Source organism: Amphibalanus amphitrite, unplaced genomic scaffold (assembly GCF_019059575.1).
Source record: "Amphibalanus amphitrite isolate SeventyFive unplaced genomic scaffold, NRLGWU_Aamphi_draft 000003F_arrow, whole genome shotgun sequence".
Lineage (NCBI taxonomy): Eukaryota > Metazoa > Arthropoda > Thecostraca > Balanomorpha > Balanidae > Amphibalanus > Amphibalanus amphitrite.
In genome coordinates this window covers 1,645,611-1,665,214 of record NW_024881500.1, presented here as the reverse complement: position 1 = coordinate 1,665,214, position 19,604 = coordinate 1,645,611, and the positions used below count along the sequence as shown (strand labels likewise).

Genomic DNA, 19,604 nt, shown 5'->3' with positions numbered 1-19,604 from the left:
TGGTTTGTAAATGATCAGAAAACAGATATGGGCATCACTTGTGCCATGTTGTAACATTTTTCAACCCAAAACGCCTAAAAATATTCGCGGAACATATCCCCGTCATTACGCTTTACACTGCGGCCCACCGCGCGTCGTGGCTAGGTTTAGTTCATCTGTTGGCCGCTAGGTGGCCGCGCTGGTCGCTGACATCAAAGGGGCCGACGCCGAGACTCGCATCCATATATCTCTCATCCATGTCACAGATAAAGTCTTCATGCATTTAGGCCAGGTCGGGTCAGGTCAGGTCAACCAGTGTACCTCAGTGGCGTACCCAGGAATTTGCGAAGGACCAGGGCATTGGACGAGAGGGCGCCAATCAAGGAGGGCGCCAACAACAAGGAGGGCGCCACATATCTGAAACTTGAATGTGTCAGTGACTCAGTTATGTTCGTAGGTACACGTGCGGAACGAACATAACTGACATTGTACATGCGTACACATTGATCAGCCTCAGGCAGCGGTACAGCGGAAGCCCGTTTTGAAAACAATTAACTTTTTAGATATGAGCTTCGAACATGTTACAAAGGCACCAAAACTACTTCGTAAATGTTCATCATGGTTGCTAAATTCGAATTCGGCTCCAAAAACTGGCCTAATAACATGTAAAACTCGAAAAAGTGAACCGAGGTCATCAAAAGCCAATGACCCGACCTGACCTTCATGTGGCCTTGACACTTGCACCCTAATGCATGGGACCAACATCATGTATTACATGTTTGAACGCTTGAAACCACGAAAAGACTGCAAACGCGCGGCTAAAGCGAGCCGACATACGCCGAATCGCGATTCCGGCCAAACATGGTCTCGAAAAGTAGGTCACAGGTCAAAGGTCATTTGGGTCAGGGTCATGAAATTTTCAGGGTAGGTGTAAAATTGATTAACACGAGGGTACTGAAAGTTTCGTCGAAATCAGCCGCTTTTTACGCGAGTTATTCGCGAAAAACCGACGGGGGTCCGTTCGACCCCCCTATAGGGGTGAGGGTTAAGAGTGTTTAGAAAGACGTTTGTGCAAAAGAGCCGCCTTCAGACTTGTGCCTCGACCAAAAATCAAGATCCAAGATCCGCAAGATTCCACACAATTTCATAATTTCAGGATCCAAGATCCCTGAGATCCCACACAAAATCAAATTGCAAGATTCAAGATTCCCAGGATCCCACGCAAAATCAAAATTTCAGGGTCCAAGATCCACAAGATCCCGCGCAAGCTCAACCTTCCAGGATCCAAGATCCCGAAGATCCCAAGCAGTATCAAAATTGTAGGATCGAAAATCCACAAGATCCCGCGCAAGCTCAAACTTCCAGGATCCAAGATCCCGAAGATCCTATGCAATATCAAAATTGTATGATCCAAGATCCCCAAGATTTATCTGTTATTTGCAACTGCAGACTGCAACTGACTCAGTACTAGCCCTCGAGAAGCACTAAATGGACGCCGGCGTTTCAAGGCGATCGTTCAGTCGGTGTAGCTATAGGACGAGCGTTCTAACTTTTCTGAGGTGAGTTCTCTTGACGTGCCCTGGTGACTTCACTTTGAGCGACCCCGGTCTGAAATGTTTACTTCTGTGCGGAAAAGGCGCATTTTGAGATAGCTGCGAAAAAGCTCAGGGCGAGGTGGTGGAACGAACACCCCCTCGGCCGTGGCGGGAGTTGTATTCATGGGCCACCCCTGTCAGGAGGCTATCCCCGTGGGCCATCCTATCGAGCGCGCGCCGGAGCGACTCGAACCCGGCCTCTCACAAATCCGAGTCCGACGCTATAAAGCAGGTGGTAACCTGAGGACGAGGTGTGCAGTAGAACCGGAAAGCATGCCACTGACCGGGGATACGCGAGCAAAGTAAATGCGCATTACAAACTTATCACAAAGCTGAACGAATGGGAAAGTCCGTTCCTGATGCGCCTTTACCTGCTCATGTATTCGTAGCCAGACTTAGCTCAGAGGTGTAAATTTTGATGTCAGTTGCATCGAGCCCAGTACACTGTGTGGTGTTTAGTGTAATACTAGCGTCATTGCTCAGTAATTTGAATCGTCACAGGTTCACGAAAAAACCCACCCGCCCACGAACGCCCCATCCCGACTCTCGACTATTCACTCACATCATTTCTGATATTGCCGGCCTCACTGCAAGTTTCTGATGCCGACAAGTATTACTTGATTAAAATGGGGTCGCACACGGGAAGGCCCAGCTTCCACCGTTTGAATCTAAATTATTCTAGGCATATGCTCATTAACGATCCCAGTGACGAGTCCCCAAAGACGGTACTACCCATTGTGCTGAATCGCAGTTCTTAACACACAGTAACAGTTTGTCAATTTTATCATAGGCCATATTAAACACACATGGAATGATGCTATAAAGCAGGCAATGTCTCTCACCGAATGTCATGTGCAGACGACATTTTTGTCCAGACAATCGATGACACTGGCAATGGCATGGAAGCGGGACGATAAGAACAGTTTCATCTTAATTAACATCGACACTATTTCACACAACCAACACAAGCAAAATAAATATAAAACGGTGTACTCTTGAATAACTTGATAATTTCCAAAATATTGCATCAGTCACGAGGCTTGCATATCGTGTACACTTGAACGTCTCAATGGCTGTTCAGTCTAAGCTACAATCTACACTATCATATAAACACCGCTACAGGCAGTCCATAAATGACCGTACCCAAACCATCCCCACAAATGTCATTTTACACAATCTCATCTAGAACACCCACAAATTATAAAGTACGTAGAGTGGCACCTATACAGCGCGGTGTGGTGGCAAATATTGCCAGCCGCAACACATAGGTACTCAGCTGGGGGGGGGGGGGTAAATCTGCCACCAAGCTATTCTACCTACCCTCATCATCTCGCGGGGATGGGCGCCGCTGCGACTCCGCCGCGGGCTCCTCAACTGACCCATAGTCACCCTCCGTTTCCTCTAGCCTATCAGCCTCCCTGTCGGGCGTCTTACTCGCCGCCGCTTCCACGGCCTCTGCCACTCTCCTCTCTGGCACAACCGCTACACTCGAGTCAACTTCAGACTCCATCTGCTGTTTCTCTACACCCACCCGTACTGTGACACACATCTCACGACTGTCCGACCCATCTCGGACTTGACGAGGCAGTGTTCTCCGCGCTAGACGCTCACTGTCGCCAGAACTCTGCGACTGATCCCTCTCAGCTTTACGCTTGTCTCTCAGGATCCGCCTTCGCCTCCTGCAGGACGGCGGTCTCAGGGTAACGCGAGGCTGTCTCGCCACCACCGGTCGCGCCGCCCGGCTCCAGCGCCGACTCGGCGGGGACAACACTGCCGGTGGCGGGGCCAGAGACCGTTTCAGGTCAGTCAGCCGGGCCGCGCGGGCCGGCCGGGCGGTCAGGAGAGCCAGAGAGCCGCGGCCTGTCTGTAGGGCGCCGGTGGATAGACCCGGGCCGTTGGCTGGGGAGTCTGGCAGACCGCGGTCGGTGTCGCTAGACCAGGAGATACCGGCGGAGAGCGGTGGTTCACCCACAGACGCGGCAGTGTGCAGGGTAGTGCCGTCGACAGCTGTGGACGAGAGAGAAGGTTATCAAATGTTGGGTACTAACTGTTATCATCCACTAAACGAGAGTAGACATAGATAACTGACATGAATATAAATATTACTAGCGAGGGAACAAGCAGAATACGATGGCCGCAATATAGCACACAGGCTGCAAAAGGTAAGGTAGACGAAGTATCATGGCTGCTGCGGCGATCTTTTTTTGCAATCACGAAGGTTTGTGGCTGGATTTATCTAAGATTTCAGCAGTTGTCAAATTGCGTAAGAACTGTTACACAACACCAGCAAAGCTGGATGTTAGCTCAACAGAGGATATGTCAATCAAAGGCAGACTCATAACTAATCCCACGGGAACATAAACGTGTTATATGAACTACTTGCGGTGCTTTCAGAAACCAGATATTGTGCAAACGACCAGAAGAACAAGCGACAAAGCTAGCGCTTACGTCCTAAAGCCCCCCCCCCCCATCCCACCCACACCACGAACCGGCCGAGTTTCAGCATCAGTTTGGTACCGGGTCATCACACGCTACACAACACTCACCGGCGTGCTGAGAGAGGTCGGCCAGGCCGGGTCTCTGCTGCAGGTGCCCCGGTACCCCGGCCAGCTGTAACGTCTGACCCCCGGCGCGGATCCAGCCGCCGCCGGTCGCCTGTGGCTGGGCCGGTCCGGAGTGACCGGTCGGCGCCGGCGCCGGCGGGCCGGGCAGTACCGACGCCGTCCGGCCAGCCGGCGGCGGCTGCCAGCCAGCCATCGGTGCCGGCGGCTGCTGGCCGGCCCAGCCGGGCTGCTGCTGCTGCTGGCCCCAGCCGCCGCCGGCCGCGCCGCCCGCCGGGGCAGGCACCGACACCACGTGCAGCGAAGTCGGCTGACCGCCACCGCCGGCGCCGGAGCCCGCCTGCCAGCCGCCGCCGGCCGGCTGGGCGGTACGGGCGCGGGCGGCGGCCGGCGGCGCGCGCGGCTGAGCCGCCAGGTCCCGCCGGTACTGCTGCAGGATAGCCACGATCCGGTTCCGGGTCTGGTCGTCCTCCTCTATGGCCTCGGGAGGCGGGGGAGGCGGCGGCGCGGCGCGCGCGGGGGTCGGCGGCGGCTGCCGAGGGGGCGGCGGGTCCGGGCGGTCCTGACCCGTCACCACTGCCTCCAGCACGCTCTCAAACTCACGCAGCTGCTCCGCCAGCCGCGGTCCGCTCGGAGTGGACAGGGCCTGGAATAAAACGAGCCGTGTCAAACCACACGCCTTTACCTGACCGGTTTTAAATGTGCCTGGCCGGACGAGCTGAAGGATGCGCGATAAATTGTCCATAATATATATTTAGCAATCACTCCGAGAAACAACACACAACGGAATATTCATGGAAAGATGAAGACACAAAAAAATGACTGAATGACGATGGACATACACAATTACGCTATCAATGCTGTGTAGTACAGGGCTGAGTCTGAAAACTTCCACAATACGTTCTTGACGAAAGAAATGACAATACGAAACCTTGGCAATACGTCTGATTATTCACCCCTTAGCCATGCAGCTCACTAACTCACCTGACCCTGTGGAGCGGCTGTGCCCTGCTGCTGAGGGGCCGCCGGCTGCGGCTGCGGCTGCTGACGCTGCTGAGCCCGCTGCCGCGGCTGCTGACGCTGGCGCTGACGGGGCTGTTTAGCCGGCGCCGGCTGCTGACCGGCCGGCGGCTGCTGAGTCAGCGTCTGAGCCGCGCCCGGCTCGCTCGCACCCGCGGCCGGCTCCTGAGACCGGTAGAGTGTGATGGTCTCCGGCTGGCCGCCGCTGCCGCCGGGGTCGTTCATGGCCTGTAGTACCTCCATGACACTGATACCGCCGTCGTTTGCGCCGTCACCGGCCGGGCCATCGCCTGCTCCGCCTCCGCCATCAATCGTCACACTACCACCGCCGGCACCACCGCTACCGCCGCCACTCGGCACAGCACCACCACCACCACCACTCAGAACAGCACCACCACCAGTGTCACCACCGCCGCCATTCCCGGCTCCAGCACCGCCGGCACCATCAACTGGCCCATCTGTGCGCCGCTTCTTCGCCGCCCGTCCGCCACCGGCCGGTGGGGGGCGACGCCGACGAGGTGGTTTGGCCGCAGGAGTCGCTGCTCCGGCCGGGGTCGGCACAGCTGAGGGAGTTGTCGGACCACCAGGTAAGGTAGTTGGCAGTGTGGGGGCGGCAGCGACCGGCGTGGTGGTAGCGGGGGCTGAGGGAGTCATTGGCTGGCCGGCAGAGTTAAGTCCAGATGGCATCTGCTGGTGTTTAACTACACCTGCTGTCGGCTGAGGCGTCGCGACACTGGTCGGTAGATGGTGGTTGGAACTGTTCATGGCCTGCTGCTGTAGGAAGTCCCCTGCCGTCTGAGGCGGCTGCTGATGAGTGCCGAAGACACCAAGCGAAGTCTGAGTCAATGACTGACCCTGTAGATGCGCTGGAGACTGACCAGACACCTGCCCTGCTGTGTGCTGAGCCTGCAGCTGGTCTGCCCTCAGTCCCTGCACTGAACCCACACCCTGCGTCGGTGTCTGCCGGTACGAGTTGGCCGGCGCCGGGAGCTGTCGCCTGAGACTCGCGTTCACCGGAGACTGATATCCGGACATCTGACCGACCATCTCCGCAGAGAGGGCGCCTGGTAGGTGACCGCCGGGCGAGCCACCCGCCGGAGACGCCCGTCCCTGCTCACCCAGCCGCGCCTGCAGCTGGTGGGTGGCCGATACGGGCAGCGGAGCCGGCTGCGGCGGTTTGCTGAGGACAGGCGACTGCTGGGCGGCCACTGAGGGGGCGGAGGAGAGGCCGCCCAGGCCAGCCAGGTCCTGCTGCTGCTGGGGCTGGAAGGGCAGCTGCATCCTTTGCGGCTGCGACTGCTGCGGCTGCTGCTGCTGCTGCTGCTGCTGCTGCTGCTGCTGCTGCTGCTGCTGCTGCTGTAACAGATGTTGGTGCAGGGGTCGCGTCCGCGGGGCGGTCAACAGAGCCTGCAATTGAGCGCTGGCGGCCAGCAGCCGCTGCCGTTCGGCCTGGTTCCTCTGCTGTTGCTGCTGGACTTGCTGCTGCTGCTGTTGGACCTGCTGCTGTTGCTGCTCCTGGGCCCTCTGCTGCGGTTGTTGTTGTTGCTGGACTTGGTGCTGTTGCTGCTGGACCTGCTGCCGTTGCTGCTGGTGTTGTGCCTGCAGCAGCTGCTGCTGTTGGACCTGCTGCTGTTGCTGCTGCTGGGCCTGCTGTTGCGATTGCAGCTGGTACTGGTGGGCAGAAGGATGCTGCTGAGTATTACGTGCCGGCTGTCGGTACTGCTGAGGACTGGGCGCTGGTTGCTGCTGATTGTACTGCTGGTGCTGATTGACAGCACTACTCTGGTGCTGAGCTGAAGCATCATATCGAGCTGGTGCATGAAGACCCGGCGCACCCTGCTGCTGATGGTACGAATTGACAGCAGACTGACCATGCTGATGAGGACTGAATGCGTACTGATGTTGCTGAGGACTGGGGGTGGAATGAGGGGTCTGGTGAGGACTTGGCGAGGAAAATGGGCGCTGATGAGGACTGGGAGTGGACTGCTGATGAGGACTGGATGTGGACTGGGGCTGCTGGGGACTGTGAGTCGACTGCGGACGCTGATGGGGACTGGACACGAGATTCAGCTGCTGGTGGGGACCGGGGGAGGAGTGCTGGTGAGGACTCGGCGAGGAACGCGCCTGCTGGTGGGGGCTGGGGGCGGCCCTGTGCTGCTGGTGCGGACTGGCTGTCTGCTGGTGCGCGTTCACCACATACTGCTGCTGCGGGCTGGGCGTGGCGCGCTGCTGGGGGTGCGTGGCCGCGCCACTGACATACCCCGCCGGCGGGTGGTGCTGCTGGTACCCTCCCGCGGCGAACTGGCGCTGGGGCGCCGCGCCCGCCGGCGGCTGCTGGTGCGCGGCCGGCGCCACCTGGCGGCCCAGCCCGGCCAGCTGCTGTGAGCCCGCTCCTCCCACCGGTCTCTGCTGGTGCGCGGCAGGCGGCGGCGCCGGGAGCGGCGGGGTGGGGCCTGGCCCTCCGACGGCCGGACTCGGTGAGGAGCGATGCGCTGGCAGTGGGACGATCCCTGGTGGCCGGTGAGCGCGAGCGGCGGCGTCCGCTGCGGAGTGGGAATGAGCCGGGGCCGGGGAGTTGTGTCCACCGTACGGTGTCAACTGAGGACTGGCGCTCACAGGGGACTGTCCGAGAGGGCTCGGCAGAGAGGGCGACTGGTGGCGATGTCCAGCCGCCGGCGACAGCTGGCGAGAGCCGTCTGGAGTCTGAACCGAGAGCGGCCGGTCCGGCGGGCTCATCAGCATATCCTTGCTCTGTCCGCCGCTCTTACGTCTGCCGTTCTGCGGAGGGGTGCCCCCAGAGCCCGAGCGGGCCCTGCCGGGACTGCCCTTCGGCCTGCTGCGAGCCGGGGTGGCCGTGCGCGTACCGCCGCCCGCCTCCGCGACCAGGGCGCCCAGCCACTTGGAGTCAGCGTCGGTCAGATTGATGGGAGCGTTTGTCACCACGGAGAGGCGGTCCAGCATGGTCCACCCGCCGCTGCTGTCCCCACTGCCGTGACCCAGCTCCAGGCCGGAGGTCAGGGAGGCGAGACCGGCCAGTGGCGACATACACTCGGTGGTCGGACGGTGCAGTCGGTCAGACAGGGCGGCCCCTGACCCGCCGCCGCCAGCAGCCACGCCAATCGGTGCATGGAGCGGCGGCCACGCAGCTTTAATGGCAGACTTGATGCCGGGAGCTCGTCTAGGAGCGGACGCCAGAGCGGCCAGTGCGGCGCGACGCGCCGCTGCGATGGCGGCCGCCTGTTGGCGCGCGGCGAGCGTGTCCAGACGGGCGGCGTCCGGCGCCCGCTCGGCAGCCATCACCGAGCTCATGGTCATATCCAGCGGGCAGTCAGCGGCTGGCTCCAGTTTACCAGGGAACTGCGGCGGCGGCCGACCGGCCAGTGGCACGCCGCGGGCGGCCTCAGCGCCGGCGGCCGGCCCGGTGGGCGGACGCGGCTGAGGTGCCGAGCGTGGCGCGCACCCGGTCAGGGAGCCCCGCTCGGCCTGTAATTTGCGGCGCAACATCTCCAGTCCGCGCCGCACGCCGCCGGTGCCGCCCGGGCGCGGACTGCGGCCGCACGCCGTCACTCGCTTCCCCTCGGGCGGCGGTCGCAGCGGAGGGCGAACAGCGGCTTTGGTCGGAGTGGCGCTCACAGGCGTCCCTGCGGCCGGAACAGGCACCGGCACCGGCAGCGGAGGACGGGGGACACCGTTCGCCAGCGGCACGGAGGGCTTCACATCCTGCGTCGGTGTGACCTTCTCGACCTTCAGTGGAGCTTTTCTTGGACTTTTGCCGTCACCAGTGGCCCTAGTTGGACACTTCACAGCAGTTCCCACAGCCCTTCCACCACCACCTTTCAGGAACCGTTCGTACCCCTTCTCGATGCCATGAAACTCGTCCACTGGCTCACTCTTGCCACGAACTCCGAACTTGCTGTAGTCAATCTCGAGGAAGCGCAGATCGCGGGTGATATTCATCATACAGGCGGGATCAGCCAGGTAGGCTCGACACAGTGCGCGCAGTCGCCGCCATCCCAGCGCCCAGCTGAGTCTCTTCCATCGCGTGCTACTCAGCACAACCACCAGGTCTGCGGCTAGCTGTTCGGAGACGCCCAGCGCATCCAGCGCCGGTCCGCAGTCGGCCAGAACGTCATAGCTCTGACTCTCCGCGCGCTCGGTTGGTGAGTCGGGCGGATGGCCCTCGGCTACTAAATCAGGGGGCTTGTCGGGCGGCTGAACTGGAGGCTGGGCTTGCTGACGCTCCGCTGGCAAGTCAGCGTGCTGATTTATCCTCTGTGCTATCTTTTCCTCCGAGTTCTCCTCTGTACTGACTCCAAGGCTCATGTGATTCTGTTCGGTGGAGTTCTGAGATGGCGCCTGCTCACAATTGGCGGGAGTGAGCTGACTGGAGATCGGAAGGTGAGACAAGTCGCCAGTGTAGTGTGGCGGTGACACTGTACCAACGTGGTACTGCGGAGGCGCGCCGACAGTCTTGTACGGCGGAGGCGCGATACCAGCTTGGTACTGCAGAGAGGCGATGGCAGCCTGGTATGACGGCAGAGCCGCGGTACAAGCCTGGTAAGGCGGAGGGTGGCCGCGCTGTGGACACAGTACCTCACTCGCCTTCTCCCCCTCATGACTGTCCTGCCGCACAGACGCGTGTCGCAGCTGATCAATCAGACCGTCAGCCGATGCCTGGAAGGCGGCATCACTCAGGTCTAACGCAGCATTAGAGTCGTTACCCTGAGCCCCATCGTCCGACGCCGCGCCACGCCACTCGCTCTTCACTCCACCCGCCGCAGACTGCGCTCCAGGTCGTCCACTGTCCGTGATCTCACCGCCCCCGCCCGGCCGGTCCGGGGGTTCACTGTCCATCGCCACTGCCGAATCTTCCTCACAGGGTTCAGACTTCACGTGCACGCCGCCTCCGCACTTATCTGTCGGGGGTGAACCGTCACCTCCTGCACCGATCGACACCCGACCGCACTGGGATCTAACTGTCCCCGCCTCACTCACTTCACCACTGGTGCCCTTAGTCTCTGCTGATGCACCAGGTACTGGCTCCGGTTCCATCATCTCAACGGCAGTATGATTGAGAGCAGGGCCTGTTGCAGGCTCTGGCGCCGCTCTCGAGTCCGGCTTTATCTCTGAGTTCGGTTCCGAAACTGGCACCAGTTGCGACCCTGGCTTCACCTCCAGCCCGGAGTCTGGTTTTGATTCAGGTTTTGGTTCCAATACCGGCGCCGTCCGTGACTCTAGCGTCGGCTCCAGCTCGGAGTCCGGTTTTGGCTCCGTTTTCGACTCCGCGTTCGGTCCCGCCTGAGACCCCGGCGCCGGCTCCGGTTTCGGCTCCGTCTGAGACCCCAGCACCGGCTCCCGTTTCGGCTCCGTCTGAGACCCCAGCGTCGGCTCCCGTTTCGGCTCCGCCTCCAGCGCCGGCGGCTCCGGAGAGTCAGGCAGGTCCGGCTCGTCGGAGAGCTGCTGGAGCTGACGCAGCGCCTCCTCACTCGGCTCCAGGGAGAAGGCCGACAGGACGCACTCGCGGCTCACGCGGCGACTGTCAGCCGTCAGATCGGCCAGAAACGAGAGGCCCGAGGCTAGCACCCGCCGGCAGCGAGTGGCCTCCTGTTTATCGCCGGCGCTGCCACTGCCACTGTCACCACTGCCACTGCCGCCCTCCCCGCCGCCACTACCGCTCTCCTCGGTCAGTTTCAGGTGTTCCAGCCGGTTCGTCTCCAGAGTCAGCGCCCGGACACAAATCTCGATGGCCAGCGGCCGCAGCTCGGCGCCAAACTGTCGAACACAGGCGGAGGAACGCGCGTCAAACACAGTCTCATAATGCACTAACAGAGCCACACAGTTGTGATGGAGCCAAATCTAGGTGTGTCGATACTGACTTATCTGGCGAAAGCAAACTGCCGAGTCATTCAGTTATCAGCGGCCGGGATTAGCGTGTATGATCTGTGTCAATACCCGATAGGCATAATCGAATCCTGTCGTCTGCCACGCCCCAACAAACCATTGTCTTCAAAGCACAGCTATATCCTAGATAAGACACATCACGGCTCAAGTATACCCTTTATCGCATATTTACCTTACATATATTATGCATTCAGCCCACTCTGCTCTTCCGTTTTCCCGATACTCACCACCTGGCTGAGACCGCGGGCGAAGCTGATCAGATGGCACGCCAGCTCAGTCCGGGAGAAGATCCTGCGAGCGATCGGTTCAACGTCGCCGGCTGTGGTGGCCTCCTCCCGCGCCAGCTTCGCCCACTCCACCGTCAGGTCACTGCCGGGTCACACAGAGGTCAAAGGTCACTGCCGGGTCACACAGAGGTCAAAGGTCACGGCCCGGTCACACAGGTCAAAGGTTACGGCAGGGTCCAACAGAGGTTAAAGGTCACAGCCGGGTCACACAGAGGTTAAAGGTCACAGCCGGGTAACACAGAGGTCAAATGTCACTACCCACTCCACCGTCAAGTGTCTAAGGGTTAAACAGGAGCCAAGGTCACTGCCGGGTTACACAGAGGTCAAAGGTCACGGCCCGGTCACACAGATCAAAGGTTACGGCAGGGTCAAACAGAGGTCAAAGCTCACTACCTACTCCACCGTCAAGTGTCTAAGGGTTAAACAGGAGCCAAGGTCACGGCAGGGTCACACAAAGGTTAAAGGTCACAGCCGGGTCACACAGAGGTCAAAGGTCACTGCCGGGTTACACAGAGGTCAAAGGTCACGGCCCGGTCACACAGGTCAAAGGTTACGGCAGGGTCAAACAGAGGTCAAAACCCACTCCACCGTCAGGTCTTCAGGGGTTAAACAGGAGCCGAGGTCACGGCAGGGTCACACAGACAGACGTCAGGACCACTGCCAAGTCACAACTTACAGAGGGGTCAACGTCACTGTTGGGCCACACAGAGCTTAAAAGTGACGACCACGGAGGTCATCTGTTATCAGTGGAAGGGTTGTCGATTATAATTGTAAAATAATTGGTTTGTCGGAGCGTGACAAGTCCACGTCATTAGCAGAAATGATCGGATAAGGCCGAAAATGTCATGCCGGCGGGCGGTCTGAAATTTAACTTACAACGGAAGTTGGCAAATAGTAACTAACTTAAGCTAAAAACAAATTATCTATAAATATGTCAAAGAATTGCGGTAGATTAGCGCTCACCTACCGTGCAGCATAAAGTCCACAAGCACCAAACCCTTCGACTCAACCACATACCAAGCGCCGCGGGCAGCCCCCACACTCACCAGACGTGCTGGTCGTCGGGTCTGAGCAGCGCCTGGACGAGCACCAGCTGAGCTAGGAAGGCGGCCACGCGTGCCGCCTGGCGCCACATGCGCTGGCGGCACTCATGGCGGCGCGCCACGAACCGGCGCACCAGGCCCACGGACGCCGCGCCGTCCAGGTCCGATAGCTGCCGCGAACGGGGGGGGGGGGGGAGGGGGCTTCGGTCAGAGGAGATTGACGAGATCGAGAGAGGGATGGAATCTACTGAAACAGGCTGATGTGTGAGTGGTGAATATGATCAACAAGAATAGACACAGTTACATCAGTTAAATTATCATCTTGTGAAATAATACACCACTTGGATTTTGAGATATTACCTATATGCCATTTGCAGTTGGTTACCAAAATGCTGAATGACTTCCATGACATTTTAAAAACCCGAGACTACTATTGTTTACTTACCAAAGCTCATCTCATTGTTTACTCATCACTTAATGCATTATCTCATCATCACTTACCAAAGTGATGATGACATCCTTTTCTTTGTACTTGAACAGGAGAGCAATGTAGAGATCCAAAAACAATAGCTTGTGTCCATCAGAGCACATTTTGTTGAACACGCCGTCTGCCATATTTCGGCACCTGAAAACAACAAAAAATAAGTAAGCTCCCAAGGCAGTAGGTCCGAGTTTCATCTAACAGAAACAAATGACGATTAAAAGATATCAAACGCAACCTCATTTTTACTCATCTACCTGTGCCAGTTCGTGGCGGAACCGGGAAGAGGAAGGATGTTGTAACTACCTCCGTCGGTAACGAATCAGGGTGGCGGAGAGGTCCAAATACATGTAACAGAGGAGACAAGGAAGGCACTATTCCAACCCAACTACATGAGACTCCGGACCAGGGCAGTTCTGACGGGAGGGATGGCTCGACCTACCTGTGACAGACAGGCGGACCAGTGGAGGGTTCGTTAGACCTACCTGTGACAGAGGCGGACCAGTGGAGGGTCAGTCCGATCTACCTGTGACAGACAGGCGGACCAGTGGAGGGTTCGTTAGACCTACCTGTGACAGAGGCGGACCAGTGGAGGGTCAGTTCGATCTACCTGTGACAGACAGGCGGACCAGTGGAGGGTTCGTTAGACCTACCTGTGACAGAGGCGGACCAGTGGAGGGTCAGTCCGACCTACCTGTGACAGAGGCGGACCAATGGAAGGTCAGTTCGATCTACCTGTGACAGACAGGCGGACCAGTGGAGGGTTCGTTAGACCTACCTGTGACAGAGGCGGACCAGTGCACTGGTCCGCTGCAGTGGAGCGTTAGTTCGACCTACCTGTGACACAGACGGACCAGTGGAGGAGGGTCAGTCCGACCTACCTGTGACAGAGGCGGACCAGGCCGGTTCGTTAGACCTACCTGTGGCACAGGCGGACCAGGGCCAGCGCCAGGTCCTCACAGCGCGACTCGCACAGAGTCTGGAGACGCAGCGTCAGAAGGTCGGGCTGCTCTGTACAGCACAGCTCCAGAGCTGGGAAAAACACACGGAAACCGTGAAGTACACACCCTGCGACGACTGCAAGGAATCGGATCGAAGTGTATTTATTCACTACCAGATGCGATGACCCTTTGTCGTTATTCCTCAAACAGAAGTATTTTTCTTTGAACACTAGTTCACAGTATTGCTGAAAACACCCACCCGTTCCCTGCTCCATAGCTCAAAAATTAACTATCACCAAAAACTCGAAGAATGGGTAGTTTCAAAGCCAGCTCTCTCACCAGCTACAGACCAACTTTAAAGCCCTGTAACTGACCCTGCTCGTCTGTGACGGTCTCCTTGGCCATTAGCTGTTTGAGAATGGGCTGCTGCCACGGTCCGTCTGCCAGGGTCTGCACCTGGCTGCAGACGGCCTGTACGGCGGGCAGCGGTACGGCGCTGCCGGCCGAGGACACTGCCGCCAGCAGCTCGGAGCGGCGCTCCACCGGCAGTTCCGCCCACTCGCCGCGCAGCAGCAGCTCCAGCGTCAGCCTGCCAGGGAGGACAGTCAGCTAACCAGTCAACCTGAGCAGTAATCGCCACGCACTTTGTATGTGGATCGCTCTTAAATGTAAATACAAATGCATTAAATACATTACATCCTGCAGAGTCAGCTTGTCAAAGAGCACAGTCACTCAGTCAGCTCTAGTGTCAATATGCCAGGGAGCACAGCTATCTATCACAGAAATGGAACACCAAAAAAACTGTCTGCTGGTCCAGTGCGGAGTGCCATAAGAGGCAGTGGCAAACGGCATCTGATATCAGGGTGGAAACACAAAACAAACTCATTTATTTCTCACTAAAATGATGCATTACTTTCAGGAACGAACAGTATTCACTGCTGACCAACAACGCATGCACAATGTTAGGATGTTTGGCGTGTCTGACCCAGACACGCTACAGCTAGAGCTCACATAGAAGCTGCACAATGCACATGCACAATGCACATGTTCCACTGACCTGTGAAGGTGCTGGATGAGCTTCAGGGGTCCATCATTGTCCGAGTCGACCGCTGGGCCGGGCAGTTTCGCTACTTCTGCCCATGATGATGTCACAGCTCCCACTTTATCAGGGTAGACTGAGCCGGCCTTCTCTAGTACGGTCTCCAGTGACTGTAAAGAAAAGACATAGCGACAATGATTGGTCTGAATTTGCAACTATCCGGTAAGTCGGTTCCTCTGAAAGGGTCGTGGCCATTGCGGTTGATATTTGCGAGTGCTCCACTCATGTTACAGACTGGCTGGCCTGACTGGCTCGCCCTGAGGCCACAAGCAGACCGGTTGGCCGGCCATCGTCCCGGCGGCGCCGTGGCGAGCCCAGACTAGGCTCCGCACGGCAGAAATAGCTCCACCGGCAGGTCGCCGACACAGGGGCGATCCCAGGTACATACATACAATGGTAGCAATCCAACACATGTAACAATCAGAGGACATAATAAAGGACGCTCATCATAATAACGTCTTACATTTCATAAGTCATTAACCTGTGCCCTACTGAGACTCCTGGATTACCACGCCTGCTGGGGTAAAATGGAATGGGGTGTTTGACCCCCCCCCCCCCCGCCTCTAATTCGGCTCTTGAGCCGCATAGCGACACGCAGTAGGTGGCGTTCGAAAGATCGTAAAAATAATGATGAAATTACTTCGGTCATTTTTTAGGTTAGGTACGCAAAAGGTCAGGTCCCCAAAGGTCATCAAGGTCAAATTTCGCCTGTTTCAACGAGTTTCTACAAACCGGCCTACATACGGCCTAGGAGATTTCGCTGTCCCGTAGCTCAGTTCGTAGAGCATCGGAATCCCGGTATAGAGACCCGGGTTTGAGTCGCTCCGGAGATCGATATTTGAGACTCCTGACGGGGATGGTCTGCGGTTGGTGGGAGTAGCCGCAGCCAGGTGAAGTCAGTTGAGTGGGATAGGCCGTGCCTGGTTTTGAAGGGCACGTTTAACTTTGGCATCTAAATTCTCCCGTTACCCAGAATTGCGCCATCGGACGGTAGGGGTCGGGGTCTATGCAGCAAGCTCTGCTTAGCGTGGGCCCAGGCTCTGTCAATCTGTCTATTCAAACATTCGAGCTAAATTTATCTTAAAAAACAACTAGAAAACTAATGGAACTGCAGAACCTCAGCAAAGTGCATTTGATAGCCCTGTTAACACACTTCCTGAGTAATTGCCTCAAGTTTGACCATAAGATCAAAGTTTAGCTTACAGGGGGTAAAAGCTGCCAAAATAGACTATTTTTGCAAAAGCTGTTTTTTTTTTGCGTGAGCTTACGTTTACCAGCACCGTGGTCCTTTTGTCAGAGACCAGGGGTGTGAAGCTGGAGCCGACACATTTTGCCCGGAGCTGGAGCCGGAGCCGTGAAACAATAAAGCCCGGAGCCAGAGCCGTAGCTATCAAAGAAGGGGGCGACTCCGGCTCATTTTTTAAGAGGAAAAATTAATTGACCTACCTAGTTCGGTATGACAGTAAAAGGCAGTAAAACATGTGGTACGACATGGGCCATCACGTGAATGAAAAAAAAAAAACTGAATACGCATCCCCAGTGTCCCTGAGTACGCAATCAACCTTCTGTCTGGTCCTCCCTCCCCACGTCTACTGTATCACCAGAACCTGAGGACCGGTCATCAGGTGACGGCCATTGTTTTGAAGCCAGTGCAGTGGACTGCGACTCCCAGCACCATCTCTCCCGTCCCTGTTTCCTGATTCCGGCCATTAATGCCTAGAGTATTCCTTTCTGAGAAAGATAGGTACATATAAATCACATTTCGCCGCGTGCTTATATAGGTACCCTGCCTGTAAACTGATTGCATGTGCTGTTGAGAAAATAGCCCTGTTATGCAAACACGGAAGCAGTGTGAACCAATCCAATCACTTTTTTTTCTTCCATCCGTATTTAAAGGGACCCTCCCACCTTAACATTAGTTTTGAGTTGAGATAGCCAAGTTTGCGGCCAGACTCAGAAACCACCATTTATCTTGGTCGCAACCCCCGCAGCTTTATGGTGTTCAAGAAATTTCTTCCCTTTACTTGCAGGGTGGGACCAGCGTGGTCCCTATCTCTTAACCATTACGGGAATCTGATGACGTCATCAGGCTTTCGAACGTCCGTTAAATGTTTGACTAAAACGTTTTGTAGCACGCGGTGGTATATGTTGCTTTGCGCGCAACAAATGCCGCACTTTCAAATAAAGTCGCTAGGAACAGCGGAGATCCCCAAAAGTAAGCAAAAGTAAAAGTCTAATATCTTGAAAACCGGTGAATATTTTTCGATGAAATTTGGTAGATATTCGTTTTTGCTCTTTCTGAACCGAGCGACATCACTTTCATGCCAATTCATTAACTTTTTTGAAGGTGGGAGGGTCCCTTTAATTGATCGCATAGGGGATGTACTGAGTCGGAGCCGGAGCAGCCGCCGGACCCGGACTATTTTACTCGGAGCCGGAGCAGGAGCCGGAGCCGCCATGACATTTCACCCGGAGCCGGAGTCGGTGTTTTTCTCCAGAGCCGGAGCCGTAGCCGGAGCCATCTGAAATTTCCACGGCTCCGCATCCCTGGTCAAGACGCATCAAATGATCTATAATTTGACCTAGAAAGGTCGTGTTGAAAATTTGACATAAGATCAAGGTCATGACCTGACTGGAAAAAGACGTGGCCCGCCGTGATGTGCGTTTGGTCGATCCGTGTCTGCCAACTGAACACATCTAAGGTGTTTTCATCGCTCTAGCATGCCTCTATCAAAAGCAAAAACTGTCACATAACTTTTGTGACCTGAGATGACCTCAGGGACATAACAGGGGGTCACAGGAAAAATTTTCAGTTGAGTGTGTCATGTTTATTTGTAGCTTGGTGGTTGAGTTTAAATACCTAATGTATGTCCAAACTCCAAAAGACTCACATTTCAAATATATTGTGGACTTAAAATGGATAGGTAACAAAAATTACCTAACCTTATATCACTGATACCAAAATAAAACATACTGTTACTGTTACCCCTATCAATTGCTGAAAGTTTCAAAGTGATTTGTTAAACAGTGTAGCTATCACAAACATAGGAACTTTTTCTGAGGTGGCCACTTGACATGACCTGGTGACATGACCTTGGGAGACCTGGGCCTGGAGAATTCAGAACATGTGCAGAAAAGATTATGACAAGACTGGCCAAAAGCTGTGGAGGTTGTTCAAACCAGGGTTGTTGATTCTGAGCCCGAGTCTGTCAGAGTTCTCAAAAACAGATATGAGTGTCAGAAAAACAGATATGACCGTCATATGACATTGAGAAGAGGCAGCATCCCATGAGCATCTGCTCCCTATGCCTCTTTCCTATCTGCTACGGTGAGCATCAGTCAACATTGCTAACCAGTCAGTTGATTTTGGAAACCAGAACCGGTGTTCAAGCCACCAAAAATCCATTGACTCTGCAGACATGGCAGGAGGGCTGAGGAGTCAGAGTTAGGCAGAGTCAACAGTTCTGCCTGAGGGGTGTTCACGGGCACCGCACACTGCTGCTTGCGGTGTGTGCGGTGCGTCCAGCAGGTGTGGGGGTAGGGGATGGGTAGGCGGCTCTGACGTCACGGCTGCGTGCGGTGGACGGTCCGCTGTGGCCCGTCCCGACCGGCCACAGCGATCGCTGTGTGCGGTGACGGAAGGCTGACGTAGGGACGAAGTGGGCGGAGCTTCGAGGCTGTGTGCGGTCCGACCGCACACAGGGCCCGTGAACAGCCCTCTGGAGTCAGAGTCAGAGTTGGCTTTTGAAAGCCAGAGTCAGATTTAGAAAATCCATAGACTCCGCACTCCGCAGCCAGCAGCACTGGTTCAAACGCCCACTATGTTCAAACCCAAACAACCAACTCTCTAGCTACACTTCCAGACTGATGCCAATTGCCAATGAGTGTCAATCACAAATTACGCCAGTGGCCAGTGGGTCAAGGAGATGCCATGAGCTGTACTCACTTTTTAATTGGGGTATTTTGAAAAGATACTGTTGCTAGAGCAGCCAAAAAACACAATGTTTGTATAAACATGATGTGAGGCATCCCCAGGATCCATTCATTTGCTTGCGACTAGTGACCCTCGATTTTGATAGTGACAGGCGTTAACGGCCTAGCTAGGGTCCGACTGCAGAGGCTGATGTTTGAGAAACTCATAATCCAGTAAATGTATCATAACTAATAAATTGTAGGTAACCAAAATATTCTCCATTCAAATGCCTAGTAATTACGATTACTGCCATATGGGTGTTCAAAATCAAGCCTCAAGCTAGGTATTGCATCAGCAAAATGCTTGGACATTTTGAATCAAGTGGAAAGGGAATCACAGAAAAGTCTATTTAGTGAAAAATCAAATCTTACCTGATAAATTTGAGAGAGCCTTTCATCGGTTTCAGGCCGACCCATTTTACTTCTTTCCGTAAAATCACAATCGACATTAGTTTCGGCCCAAACCTCCCCCGCCATCTTGATCTTGGGCGAATGCGATGCAAAACACCATCAAGGTTTCTATAAATCCCTAGCCTTGTTGCGCTAAAACGCTGCTACTATTTAATAACAAGGTATGGATATAAATTAACGCATCTTTTGCTATTTTTTACACGAATTTCTTATATCATTTGTAAGGAAAATGAAATTTACCAATAGGCCATGTTTAATGATAGATTCAGCGAATATAATAAACAATGAAAAAACTATTTTGTTATGGGCATAGA

General features: G+C 55.7%; 1 protein-coding gene across 1 annotated transcript; it reads right to left on the bottom strand.

Annotated features, from left to right (window-relative positions):
• Window positions 1-4,325: 4,325 nt before the first annotated feature.
• On the bottom strand, window positions 4,326-19,345 carry LOC122370492 (the record flags this gene model as incomplete). Its single annotated transcript, XM_043346178.1, has 9 exons — window positions 19,252-19,345; window positions 14,866-15,017; window positions 14,183-14,397; window positions 13,788-13,899; window positions 12,888-13,011; window positions 12,390-12,556; window positions 11,284-11,425; window positions 5,120-10,927; window positions 4,326-4,781 (listed from the first exon to the last, which is right to left on the bottom strand). Coding segments are annotated over exons 1-9 (7,221 nt in total), but the record flags the coding sequence as incomplete, so codon positions are not given.
• Between the last annotated feature and the right edge of the window lie 259 nt (window positions 19,346-19,604).